The sequence below is a fragment of the Xylocopa sonorina genome, chromosome 4 (genome assembly GCF_050948175.1).
Source record: "Xylocopa sonorina isolate GNS202 chromosome 4, iyXylSono1_principal, whole genome shotgun sequence".
In the NCBI taxonomy this organism is placed as follows: domain Eukaryota; kingdom Metazoa; phylum Arthropoda; class Insecta; order Hymenoptera; family Apidae; genus Xylocopa; species Xylocopa sonorina.
The window spans coordinates 6,735,577-6,745,892 of record NC_135196.1 but is presented as its reverse complement, the minus strand read 5'-3'; the positions used below and the strand labels follow the sequence as shown (position 1 = coordinate 6,745,892).

At 33.6% G+C, this 10,316-nt stretch overlaps 2 protein-coding genes across 3 annotated transcripts in view; both read left to right on the top strand.

The window, feature by feature from the left end:
- The window catches only part of LOC143423283 (uncharacterized), a 42,435-nt gene extending 39,158 nt beyond the window's left edge, over positions 1 to 3,277 (top strand). The window contains exons 7-10 of the mRNA XM_076894498.1: positions 485 to 835; positions 1,781 to 1,971; positions 2,228 to 2,414; positions 2,776 to 3,277. Of these exons, the coding sequence (XP_076750613.1) occupies positions 485 to 835; positions 1,781 to 1,971; positions 2,228 to 2,414; positions 2,776 to 3,054 (1,008 nt within the window). The 3' untranslated portion in view covers positions 3,055 to 3,277. The remainder of the gene's footprint in view (positions 1 to 484; positions 836 to 1,780; positions 1,972 to 2,227; positions 2,415 to 2,775) is intronic.
- Positions 3,278 to 4,818: 1,541 nt separating this feature from the next.
- Alg12 (Alg12 alpha-1,6-mannosyltransferase) lies at positions 4,819 to 9,764 on the top strand. 2 transcript variants are annotated; one of them, XM_076893343.1, is made up of 8 exons: positions 4,819 to 5,087; positions 5,525 to 5,657; positions 5,753 to 5,926; positions 6,014 to 6,167; positions 6,515 to 6,659; positions 6,832 to 7,058; positions 7,157 to 7,405; positions 7,496 to 9,764. In XM_076893343.1, exons 1-8 carry the CDS (start codon positions 4,962 to 4,964, stop codon positions 9,453 to 9,455), a joined length of 3,168 nt encoding a protein of 1,055 aa, XP_076749458.1. In that variant the 5' UTR covers positions 4,819 to 4,961; the 3' UTR covers positions 9,456 to 9,764. The 2 variants fall into 2 exon arrangements, with proteins under 2 accessions (XP_076749458.1, XP_076749459.1); XM_076893344.1 differs by lacking the exons at positions 4,819 to 5,087; positions 5,525 to 5,657; positions 5,753 to 5,926 and having other exon boundaries at positions 6,138 to 6,274.
- The last annotated feature ends 552 nt before the right edge of the window (positions 9,765 to 10,316 follow it).

Below are 10,316 nucleotides of genomic sequence, written 5' to 3'. Positions count from 1 at the left end.
TTTTTCTTCCAGAAATAACATCTTTCAAGTTGAGAGAGAGAGGATTTTGAATTTTATTACTAATGCATACGTATTTCTTCGAGAACTAATAGAGAAAATGGTGTAACTCGTGTACGATGGTATTTTGGAATTTGTTAATGTGTAATTTTAATGGTTTGTATTTGTTCTCTTCTAAACTTATTGAGGCAAAGATAAATGGTGGACTTTTTTATACGCCAATATGCTTTCATTGAAAATATAATATGCAATTAATTGGAAAATCTTCTGTCTGGAACAACTAATGATTTACTATTATATCTCTGCAAAAACCAAAGCAAACTTTCAAGTACCAATGTTAACATTTCCTTAAAAAAAAAAGAAGATATCGTACTGCATTTTGCAGTACCAATGAATCGTCCAACATCTAAAAATACACTTATCCTCGTCGTCCTCGTTGAAACAAAGCAAAGAGATACATCGATGATTTGGTGTATTCCTATTATAGCGTCCGTCCATCGAGATGAAAGCTCAGGACACGAAATCGACGAAACGACCAACCCCTATGAAAGGCACAGAGCCAATTGGAACCAGGAAGACGATGACGACGACGACGACGACGACGACGACGACGGCAACGACGAGCACGGGTATGAGAAAATCGACGGATGTCGTCGATGGTGCTATTCCCGAGAATGGTCTACATTTACGAGACCAAACTGCCGAAACGAAATACGATAACGGCTCGCCCACGACGAGGAAAAGCGACGCTTTTGTCATCGACATCGACGAGCAACCACCGAAGGAAAACGATGCGCCACTTCCGCGGAAGCCGCTCTTACGAAAACAATCTACCGAAGTGAGTAGCTGTTAATCAGATAAGTACCAAACGGATACCTGATAAACAGTAAGAGAAACGCTGGCAATTTCGAACCAGGCCATTTAAATAGCTGCAATTGCACTGTTAAGGTTGCGTCCCCATTTTCATCGGCATCATAAGACCAATCTACCTCGTCGATACGACGTCTGATGGTACAATTTTAATGCAACGCGGCTGGCATTGTTCGACTGTGCGCGAATAATTTCTCTTTCTCGAGACTCGTCTTCCATTGCGTACCATAATTGCTCGCGACACAGTCGGAAACGATTGTTGTTTTCAAGACATACCATTAACTTTTCTACCATTTTACGTCTATTTTTCTAGCCGTATTTCACGGTTGATTCTTTTATTAACAATTGCCTCCTCCAATTTATCAGAACACTGAATATCATTGAAAACAGGTTAAAGTTAGAGACACTTAGAATGGGAAATATTGCGACAATCCAAATCGAAAAATAGCCTCGATTTTAAATTGATAATCGATTTATCGCGATATTGGATGGGAAGTAACTTCATTTCCAATCGAATATCGTGCCCAATTTTTCCGCGTCGACTCGAAGTTAGGTAGAAAAGGAATAGGTAGAAGAATTTACACGATAAAATGTCCGCTGCTCTTTGACACTAATTAACCCGGGTGTGATCGGAGGTTTCGCTGCCCATGGATTCCTCTATTCTCGACTGATGATCTATCGAAACTTCTGCAAGCGAAATTCTCTATCGTGCCTCTAAACTTCCATACCTAAATTACACAGTGTGGATTAACAGGTGCTTCGTGCGAACCTAATATTCAGAAATTTTCTAGCGACGCCAAGCGTACGATACTAATTATTTTCGATTGGAATTAAAATTGGTATAAGGTTACTGTTCGATTGATATCTAGAGTGGAGTATTAATTGCAATTAACGTAACGTTCGTATCGATTAGAGACAGATTCCTACAACGCAATCTGTTCGACCTCCTTCGTCGGTATCATCCACCTCTAGCGGCGGTTCAATACAGGGACAGACTTCCGGTTCCAGAGGCAAAATGACTTCAAGAGCGAGGACGCCAATTTCCGGTTCAGCGTCGCAGAAAAGATCAGCCTCTGGCAAAAGCGGAGGATGCGTGTCCGCCGCGTAAGGATTTTTAGAATGATCAATTTTCCTGTTGCGAAATTAAACAACTTCTACTGTCTTTCACTTCCTTAATCACTTGTTCCTCTAATTATCTTACCAACTTGGATTCAAAGCTACAGATATAACAGGTGTGGCAGTTCTCCTCGTAGCTGTACATTTTTTTTTTTTTTTTTATAAATTCGCCTGTTCTCTAAAAATACATCGATGCCTCTTTGACGTCGAGCGCGCGTTACACAATTTTAATACATTGTTACAGTGAAAATCTGGTTCCTTGTAAAATGTGTGGTCGTCGTTTCGCTCAGGACCGAGTAACCCTTCACGAGCAAATTTGCGTGAAGACAGCGCAAAAAAAGAGAAAACAATTCGATACAACGATGTACCGCGTAAGAGGCACCGACATCGAGCCATTCTATAAAAAAGGACTCGTTAAAAAGCAACCAGAGGTCAGCATCACTAATTACTATCCGGAGTCATTCTCTCCAGTCCTCTTCCAATATTCTCGTTATTCCTGTTCCGACTGAACGCACTTAGCTTTAAATAAAATAAGTATCAATTCGATTTATCGCGAACAACTTTGTATAATTCAATACAAATAATTAGTACAATCTTTCACTCTACTGTAGTATATATTTCATTGTTTATATCCAACTGCAGAATCCAATTGATACTTCAGAAGCACTTACATTAACAAATAAGGCGTGCACAGTGGTGACTTTGAACCTGTACACCTTAAGATAAAAATCAATGATGATTTTTGGAAAGGACGAGAGACATCGGAGACGCTTGTCGCTTTGCATGTTTCAGAAATTGAAGAAGCCAGAGGTGAAGTCGAACTGGCGGCGCAAACACGAGGATTTCATTAACGCCATACGCTCCGCTAAGCAAGTACAAGCACACCTAGCCGCGGGGGGCAAACTCAGCGATTTGCCACCACCGCCGGTTAGCGATAACTGCGACTACATCCAGTGCCCCCATTGCGGAAGGAAATTCAATCAAGCCGCTGCCGAGCGTCACATTCCCAAATGCGAGCACATGTTGCACAATAAGCCGATACATTCGCGAGCGCCTAAACCGAGACGCTAATTCTTCACGAACCGAACGATTTTCTCTACGTATACGTGGATTGTTCGGCTACCTATGGTCATAAGCGTAAAAGCGTGGATCGTGGGTGTCGAAATATGGCAGACGTCGAGAATGAAGGAAGCAGACGCGCATCGATGATCAGAGACTGTTGCGACGCCAAGTGTCTGCGTTCAGGGACAAGATTTCTATCGCGCGTTACATTTTTACTTCTTGGACTTTTATCTTATTTCGACTTTTGCGATTACTGGTCACCCGCCATATGGCTATCTGTAGTTGAACAATCTGTACAATTGCCCACAAAAATATTCGAAAACTTGCATTTACTACTTTCGATAAGTGAAATATGTATGTCAGTCAAAAGTTTGAAATGATACTTCTATATGTAGTAAGGAGGAAGTTTTGAAATTCTATCAGAAAAATTAAAGGATAATTCAATACGCAACGCATCTAGAATTTATTACAAATAAGGACCATCGATTGCGTTGCACTAATGTTTAGCTGAATTGTAAATACTATATATACAGCTAAATTATCATCTAATATTGTTCATATGAAACATCCGCCTTGAAAGGATTACAAATACAAGCGATCGAATATTTCTGTGAATTGTATTACGACAGTATGTTACATCCGTCAGAAACAAGATAAGTCAAAGTGCCTTTATTCTAAAAGAGAAAAGTCTTGACTAAAAATTTGGAAGAAATACAATTCTATCATACAAAATGTATCGTACTGGAGTTAGTCCTGAAACAATGAAATTGTCATGGACAGTTCCATACAGAAATCCTGGCTCTATCTTGTTCACGATCGATATAGTTTTTTTATAAACGTCGTTTTACTGTGGAATGATTAACAAATTTTGTACGCGATCTTATATAAATAAAAAAACTTACAAAGTACTATAATTCGTCGGAAAACCACGGGAAACTAGTATACAAGTGATCAATGACTCGAACCGTTCGAGTTTGCCACGTGTATTTAGAACACATGTACTTTCTTTCCAATCACTTTACAATAAAACACGAATTTTTCCTTATACACTGTATATATTTACGGAGTAAAATACGCTCCAAAATTTGAACAATTTTCGAGTGCGTGCCGATAAAAAAAAATGACTAGATATAATAATATATTACTGCATCTTATTTCGTAAACTAAAAGATCATAACTCACGCAGTTCAATAAAATTCTAAAATTCATGAGACGGAAGACTTATGAATCTACAATGTTCCATTATGAAAAATTACGATATGTTTATATATTTATACGTCCTTATACTATAACATTAGTAAAACCTCGTACGACTATTTGTATCATCGTAGTTGATTTCCCTAAAACTTGTTGCTTTCGCATAACATATGTAATTAGTAAAAATTGTTTAGAGTTGGAAGATTAATAACTTGCAGGAAAAAGATATTAATATTGTAAGATTACGACACGAGACGGAAAAACATTTTTATAACACTTAGTCTTTTTAATAAATGAGAATATTGTAATATCATTATGATGAATTATTGAAAGCTAATAAATTAACTTTTTTGTTAAAAAAAAAAATAAAAATAACAGTGAATTTACTTTCCTGAGTCACGTTAAAAATAAAAATGACTTGATAATGAAAAATTTGGAACAAAATTGTTCGATCCTGCGGCAAAGGACGAGTAGTGAATTAACGCTAGTTACATTAATACGAAATGCTAGAACCTGTTGGGCCTGGAATGTTGGCAATGAAAGTACATACGTAAATTGGTCGCAATCCAACACAGCAGACGACGTGGTGTGTATATATATATATATTCCCGGTGTAAGGAAGAAATAGTTAAAAAGTTGCCAGTGTTCGTCAGCTGGTCATGATTAAACCGCGAAATTCTACAATGTTTCCAAATCCGTTTCGCGCGTAGAAAAGAATAATGGATCATCTAATTATCCTAGTGGCGATGGTACATTTACTGTACTGTCCATTCACAAAAGTGGAGGAGAGTTTCAATCTGCAGGCTATGCACGACATTTTATACCATGGTTTTAATTTGTCAGAGGTAATTATTACGGTGCTCGTTGATGGCATACCTTATGAATACAAATACGTATCTAAAGATTAGACGAGAGAGTAGAGGCAAGTTACGAGAGAATATTTATCTTCCTTGACAGGTTGCCGACACACACAATCAAAGAAATATTACGCAAAAACTTAGACATTATATTTAGAAGCAGATATATACATATATTTATTAACTTACGATTAACTGATGTAGTTTATACACGATTCAAGAGTTAACTAACAGATTAATTCAGTTTTCATTGAAACTTGTGACATAACTTTCTTCATATACAATTTTTATGTCAATACTACCACACTTCAGTTCAAAATACATTCTGATGCCTTAGGCAATTTATGTATAAAATGTGCACATTTTATTAAAATAAACTGCAGACAAGAACTAATCATTTGTAACATATTCTTCTTCTATGATAGTATGATCATCATGAATTTCCCGGAGTTGTGCCACGATCATTCGTGGGACCAATTATTATATCAGGCTTAGCATCACCATTGATAACAATCATTAATTATGTACAACTTAATAAATTCTTTGCTCAATATGTTGGTAAGTTGATTAGTACATTTCCAAACAAAATTAATATAGGATAATGTATGGTAAAATGTCATTAAATGCTTAAAAATTATATCTACTTTTTTCAGTAAGAGCAACATTAGGCTTGCTAGTAATAGGGAGTCTGAAACTATACAGAGATGCGTTACAAAGTATTTTTGGTTTGCAGTTTACTAAGTGGTTTGTTGTAATTACTGTGACACAATATCATTTTATATATTATTTAAGTCGTCCATTGCCAAATATAATGGCTATGCCATTAGGTAATTGAAAATATTCACATTATTGGATATATCTGATTTAGTGGCATATTCAGAAATTATAAGTCCTCTGCTTCTTTTATATTGCAGTACTACTTGCTTTATATGGATGGTTAAAACAAAGTCAAGTGATATTTATTTGGTCATCCGCAGCAGCAATAATAATATTCAGAGCAGAACTTGCTATGCTACTGGGGTTATTTCTTTTGTACGATATAGCCAGCAAGAAACTGACGATACCAAGGTATTTACATATTATATTGCGGACCATTGATTCCTAGTATGGCTGTAACATTGTATACAGAAGTGATTAGAATCGTCAAAGGACCTTCTGCAAAACTGCACTGATTTGTAAGCTTTGTTTGCTTATAAAACTTATTAACATAATAAAACCCTTCTGATAGTATGAACTAAATTAAACATAGAACTTTCTTTTGATAAACTGCAGTAGAACTTGTGCTATTCCTCAGAGTAGAGAACAGAAATATCCTAACATAATTTTATGATATTAGAAATGTTCATTTGTTAAAGAGAACTATTTATAAATATATCATCAGAATAACAGCTTTGTAAGAATTAATAATTTTTTAGACTACTTAAAATTGCGGTTCCAGCTGGTATATTTTTTCTAATGCTAACAGTTGCAATAGATTCTATATTTTGGAGACGACTATTATGGCCTGAAGGAGAAGTATTTTACTATAACACCATTCTTAATAAAAGCAGTAACTGGGGTGTATCCTTTTCTAAAATAATGAATTCTAAATTTACTTAAGTGTATCAATGATCCACTCTGTTTTATTATAATCTTTCCCTTTTAATTGGCTCAAATTTAAATTATCTATACTGATAGATAAGGAAAAAGAAATATGAAACTTCTATTTATCAAACTTAACATAAAGAAACAGACATCACCATTCTTATGGTACTTTTACTCAGCTCTTCCACGAGGATTAGCTTTCTCTTATTTTTTAATACCTTTGGGTATGTTATGGGATGCCAGAGTTCGGGCTTTAACAGTTCCCGGTATTGTATTTGTTGCATTGTTCTCATTCTTGCCACACAAAGAATTGAGATTTATCATATATGTCTTTCCACTACTAAATGTTAGTACAGCAGCTGTTTGTCATAGAATGTAAGTAGCTTATGTTTAAATCAGCTTTTTAACTACTCTTATTTCTTGAATGTCTTATAATTATATGTATATTTCAATCTCTATTCTTTCTACATTAGATGGGAAAACAGAACAAAAAGTCCGTGGAATGGATTTTTGGCACTGATCATTGTAGGCCACCTAGTTTTAAACGCTGTATTTTCTATGTTTCTTTTATGCATTGCTGGCTCTAATTATCCTGGTGGTTTAGCTATTGCTAAGTTACATAGACTTGAGAAAGATTCTGTCAATCCAGTACACGTACACATTGATGTCTTAACTGCCCAAACAGGAGTTTCAAGATTTACACAAACAAATAATTCTTGGATGTAAGTTACACTAATAACAATATTATTCCCTAAAATGCTAATATACTCCATAATAATGCACAATTTAACTTGTTTTCAACTACCTTCCAGTTACTCCAAACAAGAGAATTTAACTATTGACAGCCCTGAAATGCTGCAATTTACACACCTTTTAATGGAAGCCAAGAGTAAATATTCACCTAACATAAAGCCATACCTCAAAACTCACGATATATTGGATTCTGTTGATGGTTTCTCTCATGTTACGTTCAATTACAATATACTACCACCCATAAGAATTAAAACAAGACCAATAATATTCATCATGAAAAGAAAACCCAATATAAAATATGATTCTAAAAAAGCAAAATCTCAGACTTATTTAAAACAACCAGATGAGCGTGATAGGGAAAAAACTAAAGACATTATAAATGACACTGTAAAAGATATGGAACCAATATTAGATGAAATCATGGAATCGTTAGAGCAATTTGAAAAACCACTAAATATTAGTAATGTAAATACAGTGGATACAGAAGAACAAAAAACAATTCGATTAAATGATATAAAAAATGAATCTGTCGAAATTATCGAATCATTAAGCATAGAACAGGTATCTGATAACTTGTCAGAAAATAATTTATCACATTTAAAAATATCAGCTGAAGGCAACGAGTTTGAGAATGTGCCAACATTTGAAAAAGATATGGCTGAAAAATCGCAATCTGATATTGCAAATGATTCTAACATAGATGAGAAAGAATTTAGTGTAGAGAAAGAGGAGGTTGAAAAAATCAACACTGTTAAAGAAAAATTAAAAGCCAGTAATGTCCAACAAGAAGGTAGCAGTCTAAAAGAGGTTGTGAAAAAAATTATTCAAGGAAAAATGGAGGCAGTAAAACTTCGAAAAGATACAATAGATCAAAATACGATAACAGAAATTCCATTAAGAGTTAATGCTAAAGTGAAGAGATTAATTCCCATAAGAATAGAATCTCCACAAAAAATAAAAATTATAACGAAATTGGACTTAAAAGAGAAAGCTTCAGTAATTCAAGAATTGAAAGAGAAACCTTTGGTGATTCAAGAATTGAAAGAGAAACCTTCAGTAATACAAGAATTGAAAGAGAAACCTTCGGTGATACAAGAATTGAAAGAGAAACCTTTGGTGATACAAGAATTGAAGGAGAAACCTTCAGTGGTCATTCAAGAATTAAAAAAGAAACCGGCAATGATTCAGGAGTTAAAAGAGAAGGCAAAAATAACGCAAGAGATAACAGAGAAACCTGTAGTAAGTCAAGAAATAAATGAATACAAACCAATCAATGTAAAAGAAAGCATCAGAAATATAATCAATCAATTTAAGGAGTTCGAGAAAGAATTTGTACATGAAGATTCTGAAATAAGAAAGAAGGAACTAACTGTTGAATATGACGAACAAACCATAGAAACTATAAAACTTAAAGAAGATTCATTAGATATAGATACCGTGACAGAAACCAAAGATATAAAAACGATCAAAGATGCCAAAGAAAGTCTCAGAGATATAATAAATCAATTTAAGCAAATCAAAAGTGAATTAACTTCTGTAGAAGATGATCAGTTCGAAAAAATCGAAGCTACATATATGGATCGACCAATTGCAGAAACGTTAATGCAATTTAGCGAAGCTTTAAAGAATTTAATACAACGAAGAAAAAAGGATAAGACTTTTGAAGATAAAATGAATATACCAAAGTTACAAACTACACAGAAAGAAAAAGATGTAATAGAAAACTCACAATTTCAAACAGAAACATTGAAGTATTCGAAAGCACAAGATTACAATAAACAAGAACCATTATATAACAAGGAAAAATTAGTTGTTCGAAATACTAATATAAAAGACAATTCAAATTCAGATATAAATAAAGCGTTTCAAGAAAAAGGTTTTATCGTGCATACAAATAACAAGAACGTCCCATTAAATGCTCAAAAATCTTTGAATGACCCAAACAGCATAGCAAATAATTATGCTTCCAAGAATGAGAACGATAAAATGTCAGAAACAGCTCAAATGATTCAACATTAAGAACAACTCACTACTTTATGCTTTTTACTGATACAGTAATGTAACTATAGTAATATATTTAAATATGTTGTTCTGTGATAAACAAAATATACATCTTAATTAATGCTCGTGCATTACCAACACGGAAAAATAAAATTTACTTTTTCTGTGTTAAATAATATCGAAAAAAATATTTGTTTAACATATAAAATCACAAAGGTGCCACAAAAAGTTATAACTTTATATGTACACTTATGTAAAAGACAAAAATTCAATTGGTAGATTTACGTACAGAATGTTAATTTGTATAAAAATTGTTTCGCGTGTTATTTTTTATATATTTAGATGTTGAAATATTTATCTATATATATATACATATTATTTGATATAAAAGTAATATTTGACAATGCATGTTTACAAAAGGATGAACACAATTTTATTATTCACCCCTTAACTATTTACCACCTTGGTAAAACCACCATTTGATAATAGTCTCAGTATCTCCACTTTATATCCTTGCATTTACTTAAATTTTGCTTTTCTATGTAGCTCTGTTTTTTGTGTTTTAATTAAAACATTAGCATGTATATTTTATGTTATTTAGACATACTTCTTTGCTTCTAGTATCACCAGAATATAACATATTATCATAAAAAAAAAAATAGTACATTCTCATTTCCATATTGGTATTTGCAGAGCATTCAAGTGCCTTAAGATCTCTTCCAAATTCGATATATTATAGAGAAAAACATTTTTAAGATGGAATATATGTACATAAATATGTAACATTTCAATGTATCAATATTTTACAATAAGTAAAGATACTTTAATATCTAAGAACTGTAAATTAATTCCTAGTATTACTATGTTATTCAGTTCGAT

Bases quoted from the DNA above. Each gene is read 5' to 3' on its own strand.
- Alg12 (XM_076893343.1), top strand. From the start codon at position 4,962: ATGGATCATCTAATTATCCTAGTGGCGATGGTACATTTACTGTACTGT. The intron at 5,658-5,752 runs GTAAGTTGATTA...TACTTTTTTCAG, and splicing joins ATTCTTTGCTCAATATGTTG to TAAGAGCAACATTAGGCTTG. The intron at 7,059-7,156 runs GTAAGTAGCTTA...TTTCTACATTAG, and splicing joins GCAGCTGTTTGTCATAGAAT to ATGGGAAAACAGAACAAAAA.